A 23122-nucleotide genomic window follows, 5' to 3' on the forward strand; every position below is an offset into this window, starting at 1 on the left:
CACACAGTAGATTCCACTATGGTGGTAACGTGGTTGTACTACATGGCCTGGACTTCCCATCCAATTAGACATATGTCATTCCAGATGAATTGCAACAGTGAGGCCCCTTGATTGGGCTGGGTGACAATGCACAACACATCTCCATAAGTTACCCAAACCGTGCATGTTGTACAGTAGGACTGCAAGGTGGGTTTCTGCACTAACCCCATTTTGAGTCTAAGCCCAAACATATCTTGAACTCCACCAGCGAAGTGGGAGTCAACTGGCGTGCCCTAGAACAGAGCCCTAGAGTGCCTCCACGCTCCCTCAGAAATTGGTCTGCACACAAATTTGTTTGCTCCACAATTTCCTAAAGGAAGTCAACATCCAAAAATATATGGACATAGTCAACTGGCAAAAAGTTGCCTGTATCGACTTAACATCCAGCGTCACTAGTAAAAGGTGGAATTTGGGGCTGGTCTAAACAGGGGGGCCGAACTAAACAGGGGGGCTGACAAGAGTGCACTCTCTCTGTGATTGTGGTCACATACCCCTGCTCTCTGGGTTTGCGGCTAACCCGATGTTGTCCCACTGCACGGACTGTGCTTGCGAAGGGACAGCATGGCTGTCATCAATGTCTCCATCAGAATCACTGGAAAAGTTGTTGTCAGGTGGGACTCTGCCGACTGATAACTCAGTCACTGATTCTGCCCCATTTTCCTCTCCCTCAGATGCTGTCTCAGTATCTGCTGTCTCAGTCTCTGATACTACAACGGAGCTGTCCTCTATAACCCGAGTTAGGGCTTGAGCAACAGTCATCCAACGAGACGCCATTTCTGCTACTGACAAAACTGTCCCTCTAAAGTACTAGCCTACGTACAAGGCAGATAGAGCCACAACATTGCTTGTGGGTGTGTGTGATGTGTCCATTAGTAAATGTTGTCACCTTACCTTCGCTTCTTCTCCGATTTGGCAGATTCTCTGAAGACACTGTAAAAAACAAAAAAGACTCAGTATTACTTTCCCTTACCACATACCCATCATCACAGCCTTTAGCACTGGTGGCACCCAATGCAACAGTCATTTTTGGTGCGCTGCCTCCCATGACCTCCTCTTCTAATTCCCTCAGTATCACCCAGCAAAAGTGACCCTCATATCTCCATAGTCCCCCTTGCACATACATTTCATTTGTTTTAAAGTGCAGGTAACTCTTGGCTTTACTAATCCACTCAGCTAAATACATACAAATGTATATCATTTGCAGCAGGACAATAAACCATCTGCGCTACTTTATGGCGTCAAAACTGCCACTAGACAAAAGACAGATATATATATATATATATATATATATATACACACATATATATATATATATATATCACTTTTCTATATGTGTGGTTTCCCTGAGGGGCTGACTGTGGCTCCTGAAAAACAACACATGTAAGAAAAAAAATATATATACATTTATATATATATATTCGTCCCAAAGGGGTCCAATTAAGGCGCGCTTCTTAGTGTCGGTGCCCACGCCAGGGAAGGACCTTTCCCTCACTTTCTTTGCACACCAGCTTGACACTCCTGTCAATGACGCGGCACTCCCAGGATTTTCACGAAATCTTCATTTAATACGAACAAATGATACCAGACAAACAAACACCAACGCGTTTTGACCTACACGGTCTTGATCACAGTAATTATCCAATCCATTAAGTGCTCTATTCATACTCTCCATCTCATTTCAGCCTTCATGTGGCATTCTGGGATATGTAGTTTTTTAAAATAAAAAACAAGTGTGAATACATCAATTACTTCTAATAAATCACATTTTCTACCAAACCCCACAATTCCATATCAACCATCAAAAATAAACTAGACTATATATTACGCAGATTAAGAACACAGACCATTTTCTATATTTCTCAGATAGTATATACTTGCCAAAGTTATACAACTAAGTTTAGATATCACCGGTATCTATATATATTATTGTTACATCTTTGTCAGTTTTTAGGCCACATGTATAATAATAACTTCTATATTTGTATAATACCTAATGCGACTCATATCCCAATCTTCTAATTCTTTAATACTCAATTCTTTACATGTGGTACTCACATTTCCTTATTTATTTATTTAACTGGTTTTCGTTCTAAGCTCATTTTATATTTACAAATGGCAGTATAATTCCTCATCACAGTTGATCGCAAATGGGATCTTAGTTTTTAATCTGATGATATACCTGGACTCTAGACATCTCAGCTTTTGGACTCTGTCACCTCCTCGTTCATGTTTTACTATTGTCGCAATACCATAATATTTCAGGTTTAGCCAATTTGATTCTGTGTGAGTCTTTAGGTGTTTGGTCATGGCCTAGGTATTGTCATCATTTTGTACCACTCTAATATATTCAAGAATACATTTTTTCAGAGGGCATATGGTACTGCCAACATATCTAAGACCACACCAGCACTCTATGAAATAAACCACAAAAGTTGATTCACATGTGATTCTATCTCTAATTAAGATTTCTTTACCCTGAAAATCTGTTATCGCTTTTTTGTTGCAGCCAATTTTGCACGCTTTGCACTTTCTGCAGCAAAAAAAAACCTTATTTCCCTCAACTAACCAGTTTACCTTATTTGTGGTTTCGAAGTGACTCCTCACTAGCATATCTTAGAGTGATGGCACTTTCCTGTATGTAATTGACAGATAGGTACCTACTCGCTGTCCAATGTCATTATCTCTTTGAATCAGATACCAATATTTTTTCAATATATTGATTATCTGTTGATTTTCCTTACTATAATCCATGATAAGCCTTAACTCTTTGCTCTTCATCATGGCTCTTTACAACATGTTCTTATTCTTCACCAGTACCTGTGCTCGTGTCAATGCTCTTGCTTTTATTTCACCCTGTTCTATTGCCTTAGATTTATAGCCTCTATCTATAAATCTCTGTTTTGTCTCTCCAAATTTTTTGTCCATATCTTGTTCCATGGAACAATTCCTTTTGATGCGAATAAATTCGCCATACGGAACGCTTTTGATTAGTGATCTCGGGTGAAAGCTTGTTCCATGTAATATACTGTTGGTTGCAGTAGGTTTTCTATAATGTCGTTTGTAACTCATCTGCTTCAACATATATTAGTACATCTAAAAATTCAATAGAGATCTTACTTGTTTCGTACGTAAATTGCAATCCAACATCATTGCTATTCAACCGAGTAAAAAATTCACTAAATGGTTCCGCAGTTCCATGCCAAATCAAAAATAAATCATCTATATATCGCAACCAGATAACTACCTTATATATATATACACATATCTATAGAGATTTGTCTCTCGTTTTATATATATATATATATATATATATATATATATATATATATATATATATATATATATATATATGTGTATATAAATATATTTATATATATATATATATATATATATATATATATATGTAGAGAGAGAGAGAGAGAGAGACTGACTCTCTATATCACTTTTTTTTATCACATGTATAAAAAAATATTCCCTGGGGATGCCCGATCGTCCAACCAAGGAAAACTATTGATGAAATTGAGCCCTAGGTGTCGGCCTGTGTTCGAAGGGCCGACACCACCATTTTGTTTCTTTGTTTAAAAAAAAAAATCATTTCTTTATTATCTGGGGGGCGCGATCACCCCCCAGGAGAACTCAAACCTATTTATTTTTTTGTTTATGCCCCCACGGGGGTTGGCTGGCCCATTTACATGGGGACCGACGCCCCCAAACAAGATCGCTGGTGCCTAGGGGTGTTTCCTGTTCATGGATCGCAGCGGCATGGAAACTGCTCCTGGAAGGCATCATTGGAAAGGGGACACTCTCACCTTTCCATCGATGCCTCCCTGGCATCTGGGGAGGCTGTTTTAGCCTTTTTATATACTCCGGGGTAGGGAAAGAACGCTTACCTGCTCCTTCTCTGCTCCGATGGGGAAAAGTGTGACTTCAGCTCATTGCTGGGGGTCTGGGCTTCTGAGTCTTCCGTGCTAAAGGATTTTTTATCCCCCTCCCTGGTGTCAGCCACTTTTCGGGACCCGCACCAGGGACCAGGGAGGTAGTATGGGCGTTGTAGGGGTTAAAAATGTAGAATTTCTCTTTGGGACTGCCCACAAACATTCATGTTGTCGACTTCCATGGTATAACAAGGCAAAACCATAGTTTGTATTTCCCACTTCACACATGTTGAATGTGATTTACTAGTGCAGACTTTCCCTCTTTGGAAGAGGAGAAATCTGCAAGAGAAAATGCGTTTATGCTCACCAGAAGTCTTTTTGTGAAATGCCAGAAGGCTTGATTTGGGCACTTTCTAACATTAAAGAGCTGTGATTACACTGCATACAAAGAACATGGTATGCTGGCTTTCAACATTAATGAAATTTCTGAATAAAGTGGACTATCACGTTTGTGGACTGCTGTGCAGAAACTAGATTCAAGCACACGTTATTGTTCAGTGATTAGGAAATTAAGCAAAGCAGGGTCACATCATGAAATATGACAGCAAACATTACATTTCAGAACCACAATGTTTGTGCACCACTGTCTCAGATATGTTTTTTGGCTTGTGGTTGGTGACTTTCAAACACATTAAGCTCCATTGACGAATGGACCCAGACTGAGGTCATTTGTTTAGCGTTTTATGGTACTTGTTGTGAATAGTTTCCAGTCTGTGTGCAGTCGCATTATTGGTTTAAAGCATTTATTCAAATTTCAAGCATTCTGCCTATGCACCCTAGCAACATCTTAAGTTGTCTTTTAAAGCCCATTTTATTGCTACAGTACATATATACTTCTGAGTGTTCTGGGTGAGATAAGCAACTATGCAAGTGACTATAAATAGTTACACTATAGAATTATATGATATTGTAAATCACCTAGGCTCCAATTATGAATATTTCAGAGGGGAGGTGGATGTGATGTTTATTGTGACGGATAAAATCAGAATAAAGTGGACTAACACGTTTGTGGACTGCTGTGCAGAAACTAGATTAAAATCAGACAGTTCAGGGATTTAAATTGATCGCATCTGATGGATGGCACCAATTAGATCCTGAAACAGGGGCATAACATGCAGATTTGTATGCTTTCTGCACTAAAATCAGCCTGTGACAGTATTCACTGAGCCACATCTATCAGTGAATCTTATCAGGTTTGACTTGATGAAATTGTGGTAATGTGGTGCGTGCCAAAAAACACATATTTCTGATATCTGCAGTAACAGTGGGACGAATCGTATCAGTGTCCCTTGTCAGTTGCGGTCACTGGACAATGCCTGTCGTAGACCAAGTTTTTTTAAAGGAAGTTCTGAATCAAAATATGCTTACCACTGTGAAAATTAGCAAAGATACTTACTAAACAAGAGACATAAACATATTGAAAGGCAGGTGTAACCCTCTTGAAAACACAAATGCGGAGTTTGCTAAGCGTATTTCTGCCTCACTTTTCTAGGAATTTATACATATTAGCCATGAAGACATGTCAGATCTATTGCCATCTGTCATAGTCGTAATCTTAGTGACCGTATGTCAGAATATTATCATGGAAGGGCCATAGTATGACACAATTGTCATTTTAGAATTTAGCTATTTGCACCATTCTTTGCTTTTAAACACATTAACATGTCAGATCTCTGCGTTCCAAATAATGTTAAGCAAACATTCCTTTTGAAATTGTATGTATATATATATATATCATCCATAGTAATTCTTGAAAAGAAGACAATGTCACAGCCACTTACTTGCTACAATCCCAGTGCCTTTAATCAGGCAGAAAAACACAAAAAAGGCAAAAAGATATTCTCCTGCTTCTTATTTAATTAACCATACATCCTGCCAATGATAAAAAGAAGAAAAGGGAAAACTGTTTAACAACAAACCTTTAACCCACAATTTAATAATTGCAACAAAATTCAGACTCATTAAATTCAAAACATATCCATGTTACACGATCGGTCAATATAAATGCACCGATAATTCTTCATCCTTGTTTAAACCCATAGGTTCCATTGTGTTACAACTAATAATCAGCCGTGACTCCAATTTCCTTAAGTCCAGCATCCTATTACCACCTCTTATTTTCAGTATGACCCTATCCAGGACCATAAATTGTAATTTTTATTTTTATTTTTTATGAAATTCCTTAAAATGTCTAGCCACAGGATAGGATTTATCCTCATTTCTAATCGCTCTTATATGTTCCAAAATGCGCTATTTTGCTATATGTATGGTACTACCAATGTAAAATTTATTACAGGGACATTTTAAGGCATAAATGCAATAGTCTGATAAACATGAAACACGCTTCCTTATTCTAAACGGTTTATGGGTCCCGGGAAATAGTACCTCCTTGCAGTTGGAACTATATTTACACGCTTTACATTTACCACATATATAGAAACCTTGAATAGGTTGAGTTCTTTCATTACTGGATATTAAACTGTGGCTTAACATATCTTTCAAGGACCTACTTCTTCTAAACGTAAAGGCCAGATACTCATTCAGTAATTTACCTATATCTTCATCAGTCCTGAGAGCTGGCCAAAATTTTAGGAATGCTTTCTTGATTTCTTTTACTCTGTCATGATATGAGGTTATAAATCTTATCTTTATGTTTTCCTTCTTAATGTCTTCCATCTTATCTACCAAAAGGTCCTCCCTTTTGGTCTGCCTAACCCTCCTCACAGCTTTATCTATTACAGCCTGCGAGTAACCTCTTTCAATGACTCTTTTAGTCATCACTTTAACCTCATTTTCGAATGTGGCATCCAAACTGCAGTTTCTTCTAGCCCTTAATAATTCCTGGTAGGGGATACAGTAAATCAAGTTTTTTGGATGACTGCTCATAGCATGGAGTAAACTATTCCCTGCAGTATCTTTCCTATATAATTCACATTCCAATTTATCATTAATTACCTTAATTCTCACATCCAAAAATTCCAATTCAGCCAAATCCATTGTACAGCTGAACCTAAGATTCAGTTTATTATTATTCAATTCCTCAACGAAATTCAAAGCTGATTCTTTACTTCCTCTCCAAATACAAAAAATATTATCAATATACCTCACCCATAGGACTGCTTGGTTTTCAAAACCTGAGATGTTCCAGACCACCTCTCCTCCCACCAGCCTAGGTATAAACCTGCATAGCTGGGGGCAAAACAGGTTCCCGTCGCAGTCCCCTGGCACTGAAGGTATAGAGTGTTATCAAAAATAAATAAATTGTAAGTCAAACACATCTGTACCATATCTAATAACATTTCTGTATGTAAAAGATAGGATAATGACCTTGCCCTCAAAAAATGTCTCACTGCCTCAATACCCTTATCATGTGGAATACATGTATATAAGCTATTTACATCTAGACTTAGAAGGAGGAAATCCTTTTTCCATCCTATTCCATTAATTATTCGTAGGAAATCTCTAGTATCCTTAATATAGGATTAGTTGCAGCCTGCCGTGTTGGATGCTGATTTACACACAAATTAAAGTATTATTATATATATATATATACATATATATACATTTATATATATATATATATATATATATATATATATATATATATATATATATATAAATATATATGCATATATATTTGTTAATAGATTCCCCCCATTCACACTCTATGGAAAAATGCATTAATACAAAAGGTGCTCCTGCTTTCTGTGTTTGATTCATCCCTAATTCAGATTTGTGCAATGTTGTTCACGAATGGGGTGCGATCAAAGCTTACTAAAATTGAAGACACTGAAAAGTTTTATAAAAAGGGTAATCTGTCAACATATTTTGGTTTGGAGAAAAAAAGCTCCTGCTTTGGGAATTTGATTTCTCTGATGAAAAAATGTTTGTCAATCGACTGCTTTAAACTTTGCAAACTTAATGGGCAGATTTTTACTTTTTGCCGCAAACCTGTGTTAGCAGAGGTTTGTAGCAAAAAGTATAGCGCCAGCTAGCGCCATTCCTAGACGCCGGCCAGGTGCCATATTTAAGGAATGGCGCTAGCCAGCGCTACGGCCCTGTTAGCGTCCTTTGAAAGGATGCTGACAAGGCCTGGGAGGCCTTGGGAGAATGGGGGTTTGTGTGCCAAATTATGGCACTACACTGTTTAAAGGCAAAAAGATTGCCTCTAAGCAGTCTAGCGCCATTTTCTGGCACACAATCCCCATGGACTTAGTAAAGATAGGAGCCATGCCGACCATCTCAATGAGGCCAGCGCCGTGCAGGGGCGCTGAGTCAGAGCCCCTGAGCGGCGTTGGACAGAAAAAGATAATACCTACCTGGACTTACCTTTGGACACAAGGTACTTTTCCGCAGGCTAAAAGTGACATTAACTCCAATATTTTGGTGCTAGACATGTCTAGCACCAAAATATAAATATGGAGTTGTTTGTGCTGGACTTGCATGAAAAAAAAAAAGACGCAAATCCGGTGCAAACAGAGTACAAATATGGGACTTAAGGTGGTCTGAAGAGAGCTCATGCAGCTCCTTTCCAAGCATAGATCCCCACCAGACAGGGTGGAGAATCAGGCATGTTTTAGCAGCTGATTATCCATGACACGTTAACATAACATAACATACATTTGATCGCCAATCTGCATCAATATTTACAAAAACGACTTTGTCTCCAATGCAGCTTTTGGAGCTGATGATTTTCTTGTTTAATTGTTCTTGTTAATGCTGTTTTCCTTAAAATGATCCTTGTGGGATCAATTAATTTAGTTTTACCTTCGTAGGTAATGGCCACTTAAACATAACATTAACCTTTGATTTTTTTTATTTCCAAAATAAATGTGCCATTCATGCAACGCATGATAGCATAGTACTCATCTAGTCACTCTCAATCACAATTTTCATTTATGAATTTTGTATAATATGATTTAGAGTTAAGATATTTACCTTGCTCTCTAAGCAGAACACTGACAGTGTTCAGTCATGCCACAATTGACTATTTGACTATAGTAATGTAATCACTGGTGTAGGTTTTGAGTATCAAAGGCAGAACATCTACGGGACAGAAAACTATGACAAGAATATGGTCAGACACGAACATTGTGACAGAAATATAAAGGGACAACATATGAAAACCTAAGTGTATAAATTTGCTAAAACTAACTCCTTATCTCTGTATCTAGGTGAAACATACTTCTTATATACAATCTCCAACGTACATAGATGGGAGATATGAAAAGTAAATCCTTACCTCAATCTGTGCACTAATTTTGGGATTTTTTGTGCCCCCACTGTCTGGTCAGCTGCATCAATAGTCTTCCTTCCATAATCTATCAGTACAGTAGGAATCACTTTTAACATTACTTTAAAACTACAGTGCCATATTGATCTATACTTTTTCAATGAAGTCTGTAACTCTTTTCACAATTTCTGTTCCAAATGAAGGATTTCATTTTTATGTTTTCCATTATTATTATACATACTCAGGATTGTGCCCGCAGAGCCTAGTGGCACTAAAACCAGCTTACCTTTGCATCTGGTCAGTAACTCTCTCTCTCTCTCTCACACACACACACACTCTCTCTTTCTGTCTTTCTCTCTCTCTCTCTGCTTGAAAAAATGAAAATGAAATATTAATTCATATTAATGGTTGGTACAAGAATGAGAGCATCTCTCTTTGAACTTACCTTGTCTACATACATAATTCAGTCACCTAACCATCTTTGATGAATTTCCAATATAAGTAACATGCTGTTGTAACTACAGTCTCTCACAGGGCACATCAAATCAGAACTTGAAATCTGAGCCTTGGATTTCAACTAGGATATAGAGAGGTAGAGTGGAAAATCATGCACATTTGTGTGGAAGAAATAGTTTGCCAAACCTAGACATCATCAGTAATTAACATCTCTTTCAAAATGGAAAGCCACATAAACAATTGTTAACTGAGGGAGTAATCAGTTTACCAAGATTTCAATGTAGATGAAAAGTACAGAAGCTATGTTAATGACTCCCACCAGATGTCGGGTACATCTAAGATATTTCATGATTGACCCCAAAGAAGGTACACAGTGTTTGGGTATGCATCTATGTATGCCATTTTTGTAAGTTAGACATCTACATTTGTATGTCTTGGTTTTCAGAGAATATGGCAATTACATCAATTGCACATTTTGAAAGTCTGAGGGAATACAAGCTCCTCAGACTTTTTCCTTAGGTTTATGCTACTAGATAACTGAGGACACTCCAGAGAGTATGACAAGTACCTATGGTAGTGACTGTCCTAGGAAACTGAAGAACAAAGCAGAAATGCTGTTAACTTGATCTAAGAACTTTAGAAGGGAAATATGGATCTGAAAAAGAAATAAATAAATAAATGATTTACAAAAATCCCTCTTCTGACTGTAAAACAACTTCAGATTGCTTCCTAAACACAATGGGCATGACAATGTATTTCTTCACATATTTATAATTAGTGTGACAGGCCCGAACAGCGTCCCTATCAACCTAATCAAATGTAATGTTAGTTTCTGGGCCCCAATGCTAAAAAATGTTTTTAATAGCTTAACCCATTCTTATGTACCAGATTCCTGAGCCACATCAACTATCATCTCAATTTTTAACAAGAGATAATGATTCTCGCCAAGTTGTTATCTTCCAATTTCAGCCTTGATTCATCAACAAATTTCACAAAATCACTTATAATGGGGTGTGGCCCTAAGTGCTCTTGCCTCCCAAGTGTTTTAATTTACTCTAATTGTCTGCTAAGTACCATCACTTTTCCTTATTTAGCTTTTGTAAAACTAGAAAGGGAAACTTCCTCACAATAAGGACAATGATTCTTGTAAAGGTGTATGTGCTATTTGTTAAAGCCAGAGCTGTGCAGTGTAGTTTGCTCTGAATTGATAATCATGAGAATATCACCACAGCCTTTTCCTTCACTTTGATCGGCGACATAGACATGGTAAATTTGACAAACAACCACTGAATGTTGCACTTTATAAGAGGGGGAGCTTTATGTATTTGCATATGCAGATCTTTAATGTGTCCCATCCTCTATACAACTGAAATGAGTTTAAAGACATTTAAGGGAGTAAATAGAGAACAAATTCCAATCAACAACCACTAACCACAATGCAAAATCAGTAATATCCGTGTATATTCCTAAAAATAGAAGGCAGAGTGAACAGTAGATCAGTTTGCCACATAGTGAAGAGTTTGCCACATTTTGCTGTATAGTGAAGAGCAAGAAAGATGGGCAAGGCAATATCATCAGAGAAGGGCAATCTAAAAAATGATTGTACATTGTTTACTGTATGTCAGGAGACATGAAGCCGTACATGCATTCTCTTTCAAGTCAGACTCATAAAACTTATTCAGAGTTATCATCAGGGACAAATGGAACATGTCACACTGCACCCAGAATAAAAAAAAGCCCTATTTGGGTATTCTAAAGGTTAAGGGTGAACAGTTCATTTACAAATAGCCAATTCTAATTTGTTTGATAAGAAGCAGAGTCTGAGAACATTTTAAACAGTTTATCTTTAAGGTCAGTGTTATTAGTAGTGGTGGAGATGAGTCCACCATAAGGTTTTGTCCTTCACACTCCTCCTGAAAGGGCAAACACTTATGATTTTGTAAACACATTTTAGGAATCAGTATTAGTTTATAGAGTTCAAATATTGGGTTTGGACATAAAAACAAATATTTTTAAGGTGGTTGGTCAAAAATATTTACTTTCAATAGAACTGTTAGCATGTGCGAAACAAAAAAAACATTTATTGTGTTTTAGGTGACTTTGGAGTCTGACTCTGTTGAGAATATTTAAGAATGGATTAAAATCTAGGAAGACATAAGAGACCTCAATGAAAAATTCAATGTTTGTGTTGTTTCAGTCACATCTGATCACTTGTAGCGTAATTAGGGATTAAACTTGCCATAAGGACATCACAAATGGAAGCAAAAAAGTGGCTTTTCACAACTATTTCGCAAAAGTTGGTTAAAGAGATATTAGTATTGCAGCCACAAAAAAAACAAAAAGAAAATATGTGCCAGGGTCCAACTATCTCATTTTCCTAGGAAGTTGCTGATAGCATTGCTCAATTAGTGGCGTTAATCATGGAAGAACGAAGCACAGAGGATGATGGCAACATAGACTTGCAATAGAGAGTTCCACTTTACTTTCAAGATATATATATCAATGAAAATAAATGTTTTATTTTAATACATGAAAGGACATAACATACAAGGTTAATAATAATAATAATAACTTGTTTAAGACGGATGCCTGCTATTTCTAAGTGCTGTGAATACCAAGTGTTGCTGTTGACTAATGTGAAGATTCTTAGTCACTAAAAATATCTCAGCACCAATATCATCATTCTCAGTGGTTTTCAGATCCCTATCATAAGGGTTCCACTTCCTGTATCTACTGGGGAAGGGGGATGTCCAACGGGAATGGGCAATTAATAATATTGTCCTACGTGTAATCTAAATGTGCCATTCATCATAGAGGCTCAGTGGGCCCTATTTGTCCATCTAGCTTACCTTTTTGTAGTTTTACTCCTGTTTTCTCTTTCCTCTCTGCTTTTCAAACTATGGTGGTCATTCTGACCCTGGCGGTCTTTGACTGCCAGGGCGGAGGACCGTGGGAGCACCGCCGACAGGCCGGCGGTGCTCCAATGGGGATTCCGATCGCGGCGGTAAAGCCGCGGTCGGACCGGCACCACTGGCGGGCTCCCGCCAGTGTACCGCCGCCCCATTGAATCCTCCACGGCGGCGCAGCTTGCTGCACCGCTGCGGGGATTCCGACCCCCCCTACCGCCATCCAGATCCCGGCGGTCGGACCGCCGGGATCCGGATGGCGGTAGGGGGGGTCGCGGGGCCCCTGGGGGCCCCTGCAGTGCCCATGCCACTGGCATGGGCATTGCAGGGGCCCCCGTAAGAGGGCCCCTACATGTATTTCACTGTTTGCTGCGCAGACAGTGAAATACGCGACGGGTGCAACTGCACCCGTCGCACAGCTTCCACTCCGCCGGCTCGATTCCGAGCCGGCTTCATCGTGGAAGCCTCTTTCCCGCTGGGCTGGCGGGCGGTCTGAAGGTGACCGCCCGCCAGCCCAGCGGGAAAGTCAGAATGACCGCCGCGGTCTTTCGACCGCGGAACGGTAATCTGACGGCGGGACTTTGGCGGGCGGCCTCCGCCGCCCGCCAAGGTCAGAATGAGGGCCTATATATTCCACTACTCTCTCTCTTTTTTCTGTCATGTTTTCTTACCTTCTTAATTTCTAAGTTTTTCTGTTCCTATTTTTTGGCTTCACTCTGTGCCATTTCCTTGTGTTTCTCTCTCGTACGCCACATAAGCTCCTTACTTTCTCCTTCTCTATCTTGATTCCTTTATTTTGCTTCATCCTATCTTACGCTTTTCCTTGCTGTCTGTTCTGCACACTACATCCTTCCCTCACATATCTCCTCTTCCATAGCACCTACCAAAAACCTCCTCACTAATTTTTTAATCCATTGCATCGTTTTCAGTTCCTCATGCCCAATGCTTTTTTCTCTCCTCTCGCCTAACGTTAGTGCCAACCCTAAACACCATTTACCACTGGGCCAACATCTATCCCCTTGGGTAGGGTTTCTTGAGAGTCTCTTTGACCTCCTTTGCCCTCTCCCCTTCTGTGCCCATAATTTGGTGGACAAATGATCCTTTGTCAACAGAAACCACATCATTCAAATAATGGAAAGCACTCTTTGTTTTGAGCAGTTTGGATTTTTGCGTCTACATAATGCTAATTACGGAAGAGGGCAGGTAAAGAGCTGTAGATCTTTCAGTGATTTAAAAATGCTCGTAGTGTAAGAAGTTGATTACAGCCATTGTGCAGACGGAAGCAACGGCCCAACTGCATTGGAATAAGAATTGCCAAACTGTGGTGTGACCTTACCCAAGCTCGTGATCGCTCATCCAACTTTGTTAAATACCATTTATCTTAGTGATAACATGACTTATCCTAAACTGTGCACATTTAAAGGAGGAACCTTTAGGTTACAAACACTTTTTGTTTTTGTAAACAAAGTTTATTTGCATTTTCAATAGAACAACCAATTTGGTGCAGTTACAGTGAACTATGATTTCCAGAGTGTCAGTGTTTTAGTATAATAGACGCCCATTCGAAGAAACAAAAGTTAACAACAGTGTCATCTAGTATCTTAGTTTATACACCTATTGTTGCTCACTTACACCATGACAGTTAGTTCCTCTCTCTCTTTCTCTCCCTGCCCACCTCCCTGCTTCTGCAAATAGGACTTATGGTATGAACCGTTGTACATGTACGCCGTGGCCCATAAGGGAGTTTTCAAATTAACAGGTTGTCCCTTAGGGTGTTCCCTTCTCTCGCTGGGATGTAAGTGCAGCTGATGGGGAAATGACAGGGAAAGGTCACAAACACTTTAATTTGCGTACTGCTAAAAAGCAGAGGTTTTTCAATGCAGCCTCAACCCTCATTTGGGAAGGTTATTTTTATTTTCAAATCATTCAAGCTTTTCCTAAATTTGGTCAAACGATACCTTTCATTGCATGTTATTTAATCATAAGAATACTGAATCATTTATCTGTCTCATGCAAGACTAGGTTTATTCCATAGTTTGAAACTGGTATATGTTTTTATATTTTAAAAAATGGATTTCGTAAAACATCAAGACGTATTTACACAGAAATCGCGGATCGCAGTGTTTATAACAATAATAACTGAATGATGCATATGTAACTTGATATCTGAAATGGGATTTAATGTGCCTTTTTGCTTTGTGTCTAGATGGGGAAGAAAAGAAAGTTCAGTGGATTGGAAATAGCTCTGATTGTCATGTTCATAATTGTGGTCATAGTAGCGATTGTCCTCGTCGTACTTCTGGCCACTGGAGAACCTGGAACGAAAACAGGTAAAAATAACTGACCATGTGGTTTCACTACTTGAAACATGACTTAACCCGAAGTCCATGGGCACTCGGATATTAGTTAATCAAGAAATACTTTTAAAGGCAACATGACACTAAAGTGTATATGTTCATGTAATTAAGAGACTGGACTATGCAGTACTTATTTGAATGTTTCCCTTGTAGTAATGACACTATTGCGTAACTGGTCCAACTAGGTCCTTTTAATTAAACCTTAGTTATGTCCTAGATAGCTATGGCACAGAGTAGCAGGCTGAACTCAAAGGAAAACAGTCAGTTGGTAAGAAACACAACCCAATAGAAATCAATTTATCATCCTCAAACTTTATTTCGGCTTAACTCTATAAAAGTTAATAAATAAATGCGTCTCTATAACATATACCATGACTATGTTACAGATTATAAACAAAATCACCCAAGCCAAATATTACACTAAAATGGTAGTTAAATATAGGTTAAAATACAATTTAGCAAAATGTTCCTTTGCGAAATCATGGGCGTCATCAATAAAACATATAAAATATATACTAATACAAGATTCCCAAGCAGGTTTGTTAAAATACGTCCTCCAAATAAAACCAACAAATTTACATAGTATTCTACAATTATGCAATTAAAAGGGAATTTAATAGTCAGTACCATATCTCTCATTTAAAATGATACATATACCCCTGTATTACACAATAATTACTACTCTTCATTAATTTAATCAAGAGTACTCTATTATTTATATTCATCTTATCATAATATATTCTCACTTTAATGTAAGCAAAAGGAAGATGACTAGACAAATTGGATAGAGGCACTTGACAGTGCTAATCTCTTTCTTGTGCACCACATTGCAAATAAGAATCTAGAAACTGCAAATACTATAGCTCGGTTAGTATCAGTTTTTTAAATTCTATCTGCCTCTTTGTGCTGTAGGGTCCCGATAGTCCTAAACATGGACACTATATATATGCCGGGGCGAAGAAAAGGACATGAACTTCTGTTTCTCTAGAACCACCACATGAAGGACAAATTTGTTTTCCATTGGACCCTGTAGTTACCCACTTACAGGTATCTGAGCATATGGATAGAATACCTAACCAGAATCGACCATAGAGTTTACTGGCCAAACTAGGTTATTGCGTTAATAAATCTTTCACATTTTTTAGGCATCCTTAAGTGAAATGAAACTGTCAATGAAACTCATGAACAAGCCCTCACTGGTCCATGAACGGACTGTCTCTCCTCATAACTCTCAAAGTCTCTCTCATAAAACTGACCTATGGTAGTTTACCAGCACCCTGCATCCCTAGTATTTCTTCCAGCACTAGCCTGTATGAAATCAACTCGGGGTAACCTACACTCTTCCCCAATACAGGATGGGCCTAAGGGCAATCCCCTCGGAGATTGTTCAAACCCCCAGATCTACCCTGAGTGGAACAACAGAGAGGTTCAACAGTTGCTCCAGAAAGTGGTCCTCAGATAGGTCAATAGTTTTCACTGGCTTGGGTACCTATAATTCTGCCCCATATAACACAGCCACAAGCGTTAGGAGAGCATGGATCTTGATAACTGGAGAAATAGGTTTGTAAGAGGACCCCGATACGCCTTTAGAAGCCCATCAAAATAATGCTCTAGTTTAAGTCTTTGCTTGGTAATGTGCAATACCCAATACATCTGGTCACAAAGAGTAATATCTAGATAGTCAAAGATGTGAACCTGTTCTAGAAGAATCTCATTCAAGGTGGAATTTTGGTGTGTTGACCAACAGGGGGTAAGGACCATACATTTAGTTTTGCTCCAATTTATTTTGAGATTCCCCCTCCCTGACAAAACTTACTAAACTGGTTGAGGATCTTTTGTAAGCTCATAGAAGATTAAGAAAGGAGAAGAGTGTCATCTGCAAACATAAGAGCTGGCAGTTTCATAGAGGATAATTTAGGGGCATCATTGTCACACAGATTTAAATAATTAACAAGAAAAGTGTAGGTGCCAGCACACGACCCTGCCTAACTCCCCGATTAACCATGAAAGGTTCAGACACCTCCCCCAACCTACCACAGCTTACCTGCACAAAATTGTGTTAATTAAGTATTTCTAGAATAGACTGACGGTAGGGTGGAACCCCCAATTCAGAGAAGACCTGCCACAGGGTTCTCATTGAGATATTGTATCGGAAACATGCTTAATATCTCTTTTGCCTCCATCCAACCTTGCAACCTTTCCAAAATAACTCTAGCAAAAACCTTCTGCATGGTGTCTATGAAAGTAATAGGCTAATAGTTTGTGGGCAGCAGGGGAGAACCCTCTTTAAAAATTTGAATTATTTCCACCCCCACCCAGGTGTGTGGAATGGGCATCCCTTCCATAACAGCCTTAAGTATTACAGTAAGATAGGAGCCCCAAACCTCAGGTTCGGACAAAAACAGATCGCCAGGTATTTTGTCTAGGCCCAGCGCTTTAGTAGGAGAAATCTTTTTGATTGCCAAATTGACCTCACCTAATGTTATTATTGGATGTTCAATTTTATTACACGTCCCCTCTACACATATCTTATTATTACCATTTTGTATGTCCATTGTGCCATTATCTTCTGACTGAACACAATACAAATTTAAAAAATGCTTATTCCAAGCATCTTCTGCAAAGTTACTGCCTATGTTCCCATTACTCTCTTGATTATCAGAAGAAACCAGTTTCAAGAAAGCAGTGTAGTCTTTACACCTTACTGCACTTAACAGGTCTGCAGTATTAAGCATTGTTTAAGTACATTACACGCATAGATTGCATTACATCTCTATCCTGAGACTTGATTACGTTAAGTAGCAACAGTTTAGCCTACCTACAATTACTGTTAAACCAAGTGGGGGATTCTTCCATAGTTCCAAAAGACCAGATGTAGCAAGCAGTTTTGCCCATTCTGTGTCTATGGGAAAATGTGTTCGTACATATGGCCCTTAGCCTCTACATAAAATACCTTCTTTAGTTAATTGCACAATTGGGTATGTGTCCCAACAATCTTAGATAAGGGTGCCACTTACAGGTGCTAAATTTGACACAACACCTAAGCTCTTCCTGACATATTGGTTGATCAGCCTTTAATTTATTAAGTGAGTTTGAGGGCCTGATTCACAAAGGGTGTCCACACTCCTGGCAGATGCTCATAGACTGCGATAAGTGTGAAAATCAGTAATTTGCCAACTTTTTAAAACTTTTTGAAAACAACCTTCAGTGGTGGGGGAGTCTCCGCACTTAGGGCGGAATCTTAGCAATGAGAATTCCCTTTACGGAGATTCCGCCCAAGTGCAGAGATTCTCCCAGTTGTAAATCGGGCCCTAAATGTTTACCTTTTAAAATACACCAATATGAAAAAAAGTGTGATGAAGGTACCCTGAGTTTTAATTTTTGCAAGGTTTTCATAAATCACTGCAATTGTTTTCAAAAAGTTTTAAAAAGATGGCAAATCAGTGATTTTCACACTTATCGCAGTCTATGAGCATCAAATGTGGTGGTTTGGGCATGGGACAACATCAGTGTTTCAGGATGACCATGATGGAATTCGGGGTTGGATGCAGTACCTTGTTGGTCTCTGTCAAGATTTTTCCTTCGTACTTAGAAAATATTCTTTTTTTTTCTCATTGACAGTGAGGTCCAAAGGGTACCCTGGACCATGAGGCCAGTGTTGGGCTTGACATTAACGTACACACAAAGTCCAGTGGTCCAGTGAAGAGCTTTGATTCTTAATAGCATTCAGGGCTACTCATGAACCGGCAAGTAGCAACAGTCTTTAAGTCTTGGACTGTGTGGCCAAAACTGTTATCCTTTGCTGGCTTTGGCTTACAAGTCAAACACACAAAAATGTGTTGAGACGATGCTTGCAATAAGTCTAACCACTGGCAATTACTCAGGCAGCACTCCAACCAGCCATCCTTTTGCCCACCATGACACTCAGTTTGGACACATCCATGTGCATGTCAGTCATGAACTTTCTCTATTTGGACTGAACCAGAACAGAAGCATCCCAAGACCAGTTCTGCCCTGATTGGGGATCTTCAGTCGGTGCAGCTTGGTCCCAGGGGCACAATGAGCAAGGGACCCATGTCTGGATATCAACCTGGCCACAGATTGGTATATCAAACACACAAAATGGTATGGGAGGATTCTTGTAATAAGTCTAACCACTGGCAATCACTTGTGGTAGCATTCCAACCCATTATTCTTTTTCCTACCGTGCCATTCAGTTTGGAACCTGTCATAGGCAAATCACTCTTGACTCTGCTTCAATGGGAACAGTCCAGCCCGAGATGCCATGCCAGGTCCTTACTGAACCAGAAGACAAGCAACCCATGGCTGGTTTTGTCCTGATTGGGGTTCTTCAGTCAGGTGTAGCTTGGTTCCAGTGGCACAGAGAGCAACGGACCCCATCTAGGCATACCCTTGACCAGTTAGGGCAGTACATCAAACACACAAAAGGTGATGGGAGAGTGCTTGTAATAAGTGTAACCACTGGCAATCACTTGCAGTAGCATTCCTACCCATCACCTTTTGTTTGCCTCTGGAAGCTTGCTATGTCCTTGTAGCTGAAAAAGGAGGTCAGCCAACTGACACATGGAGTAACTTCTGACGCCCTGTGTTTGAAATAAACAGGTCCAGCTTTCCTTAAGGTTTCATACAGCAGGTCCTTTTTTTGAGGCTTTAAAGGTTTAGGAGTGTTCCAACGAGAGATTCTGGGGATGCCACTTTTATGTCCAGTGCCACCCTGTGGGTACATGCACCCCTTTGTCTAACTTTAAAAGTTGTTCTGATCAGTAATTTCCTTTCCCCTGGATTTAGCTCCAGTCTGGCTAGTAAAACAAAGGGTAGGCAGACCTAGGTGTGAGCTGCATCTGCCAGTGACAAGATAGGCTTCTTCTGAAGTCTGGAAGGGCTGGGTACAGCCCCCAGGCTACCCGTTGAAGTGAAATGAGGGCAGAGACACAGCTCTTTCCCAGCCATTCTGTCAGGAAAAACCACAACACTCAACACACAGGTTCTTTGTCCACTGACTGGGAGCAATGCACATCATACTACAGGAAAGTCAGTAACAGTCACAGTAACAGACCTTGGACACTGTCAGAAAGACACATTTGGCATAGGCAGAGCATAGCGAACTTTCATAAAGTGCCATTTTCAAAATCCTAAATGAAAATGTGACTCAACCTTTAGTTTGGATTGAAAATTCATATTTCAGTAAGTCTTTGAATCATATTTCTAGCTCGTGCCAAAGGGAAGTCATGCATTCTAAGGTGTTATAATGTAACCAAGGCTTTTCTATGTGAGAGCCAGACTTCCACACTAAAAGAATAATATGCATGCCCACGTTTTTTTACATACTGTGTGCCAGACCCTATGGGCATTTAGCGCCCACCCCAGGGGTGACTTATTAGTATTACCAACACCTGGTAACTTGTTTATTTTGCTACATCAGAATGTTGTTTAAAACTGCAGTATAGGCTGCAATGGTAGCCCTGAGATATATTTTTCTGTGCTACTTAAGTGAGTGCCACAACAGCTGCCGCCATTTACTTGTAATATTTAATTTATAAGCTCTGGGTACATGTACTGCCATATATTAGAGACTATATTATTATATGTATCAACAAGATTTACACCATTTTACCATTTTTGGAGGGAGGAGCAGAAGCACTTGAACACTGGTTCCTAATACCAACAAAAACAGAAGACAAAAATCTGAGATATGTTATAATGAAAACAGTTTTTAACATCAATGTTTTAATTTCAACTTTTAGCAAAATGTTGAACTAAATATTATAATATCATGTGTCTATTGTTTGGCAAGAGGAAAGGATGTGAAAAAGATTGTATAGTGGCATCCGTTTACTTACTATTGCACTATCATCATGTAGGCTTTAATGAATGTAGAAATTAACTAATTATGCCATTTCGGCCATTACCATAGAGAACATTTGTGTCAATCAGTAAACTTGTATATCTTTATTAAGTATAGTACATGAGTTTGACTACAGAATATGTTTTGCTCACATTCAACTTGATTGGCGCTTTTCAGATAAAACAGTTAATTATGCATTTATTATTTGTACAGATACAGTTGTATTTAATCCACAATGTCCCGTGTTAGACATTGCACACCGAATAGACTGCATTCCTGACCAAATGGGCACACAGGTATGTCAGTCATTTTGAGTCTTGTATTGTGCTGACTTATGAACAATGCTGGAATCACCTAAGTATTTCTCAAATCATTGATTATATGTCTCTATTACACTGCATCTAAATGAATGCAAAGATGAAGTTGCACTGGAACCTGAATTACAAGTTGTGCAGTAACAGCCAAACATTGTCAAAGTTTACCTTTTTATGTATCAAGAAGACAAACATTGAAGACAAAATGGAAAAAAGATCTGAAAGCAGCAAACCATGAAGTAAACAAGTGTCCATACTTTGATACACACCTTAAGTCGCATCGTGACCTGCAGAACTTCTACTTGTTAGGTAGTACAATGTCCAATAAATGCTATACACAGTGCTATCATAATTGTTTAGGTAATAATATGACTGCACTAGACCATGTGACTCTCGGAATTCAATTTCTCCAGTAGTGGGCTTCAGTGAAGTAAATTGTCATCCATAAAACCTAAGAATCTTGTGGTTTATAATTCATATTGTAGAAATTTGGAAAGCTGGGACTGCTTGTCTATAGCAGGCTCAAATCATACCTACACTATTCACATATTTAACAATTTAATATAGTTTGAATTTATAGGGAATTGTCAGTTGAGTGGTCAAGGAAAAACAAAGCCAGTGAGGTGACCAATACAAAGTCATAAATTTGTGGTTATACAGGAATAATTTTCATTGATTTTCTAACACTCATCTGCACATATAAGTAGGATGTGATTCGTAAACGTAGGTCATGCAGACATTTTGTAACTGAAATTGTATCTATATAGCGCTTACTACCCCTGATGAGGCATCAAAACGCTTTTTAGCTAAATAGTGTCCCAAATACTTTATTCTCACCAGGTTTTCAGAAAGTGGAGAAATTCACTTTTGAAATATATTGTATGGCAGAATACAGATCACTAAAATATCATCTGACTTAAATATAGTCGCTTAAATATCCATTAGAAAAACATCGGTCTCAAGGGTAGCGGTTTTCTGTTATCAACTCCAATGGAATGATAGGTCTGTAAAATATGGTTACTACTCAATATTTTAGTTAGATGAAATTTAGACTACAATATTTTGGTACCATGCCATAAAAATGTTTGTATGATGGTAACTGTGAATTGCAAAAAAAAAAAATTAAGTAACATTTTGCAATAACCATGTGCCTGCATACTGTATTATACATGTACTAACAGAATGTATGGAAGTAATCAAACTCAACATAAATTATTATTATTATACAAAAATGTCGATGTTCACAAACCAATGCTAAGGAACCTCTGAGAAATGCATGATTAAATCTGTCTATGGGTGAAAGGACAATCTTCAGATTTAGTGGGGGTTGAGAACAAAGGGGCAAATTTAAGAAAGGTGCCCCCCTACCACCACCATGTATGCACCATATTTAAATACAGCACCCCATGGCTCAGGGTAGGGGACAATAGCGTCAGAATTTTGGATGCTATTGATGTACTGACCAGGGTTAGCACAAATTTTTGCCACTAACCCTGAACAGTACATAGGTGCTCTTTGTAACCAATGGTGTGCCCCCTTTTAATGCCTGCTTTGAGCAGACATTAAACGTAGCTGCACAAATGACGCAATGGAATTTCTTATATTCCACTGAGGTATTTTTGCTGTCCCCCTAATGGGGGACCACCCCCTTTGCGTACATTGTGCATGACAAATGCATGATGTGGCACTAAGGGTTACAATTAGTGGAATGCATGCATGGTACACTTTGTAAACATAGCGCAGCGATTTTTGAAATCTAATGCCACATTAATGCTAAAAAAATTACTCTAATGTGGCACTAGAGCTTCATAAATTTGGCCCAAAGTGTTTTTCTCCTGGAAAATATGTCCACAGTGGAGGAAAACAAATATCAAGTGCATTTGTTCAACAGGTATTCAAGTGATCAAATGTAAGTTGTATATTTTTTACCTTTGTGAAAATTTAATTCAGTAAAGTTTTTAAAAGGGTGCACCTGAACACTTTAAATAGTGATTATATTCCATAAGTACCTTTGGA

The 23122-nt window shown here is 38.8% G+C and overlaps 1 protein-coding gene across 1 annotated transcript in view; it reads left to right on the forward strand.

The window, feature by feature from the left end:
• Window positions 1–23122, forward strand: part of SI (sucrase-isomaltase) — a 632954-nt gene that overhangs the window by 47108 nt on the left and 562724 nt on the right. The window contains exons 2-3 of the mRNA XM_069213228.1: window positions 14776–14899; window positions 21006–21088. Coding sequence (XP_069069329.1) covers window positions 14776–14899; window positions 21006–21088 — 207 coding nt within the window. The remainder of the gene's footprint in view (window positions 1–14775; window positions 14900–21005; window positions 21089–23122) is intronic.

Source organism: Pleurodeles waltl, chromosome 11 (genome assembly GCF_031143425.1).
Source record: "Pleurodeles waltl isolate 20211129_DDA chromosome 11, aPleWal1.hap1.20221129, whole genome shotgun sequence".
Lineage (NCBI taxonomy): Eukaryota > Metazoa > Chordata > Amphibia > Caudata > Salamandridae > Pleurodeles > Pleurodeles waltl.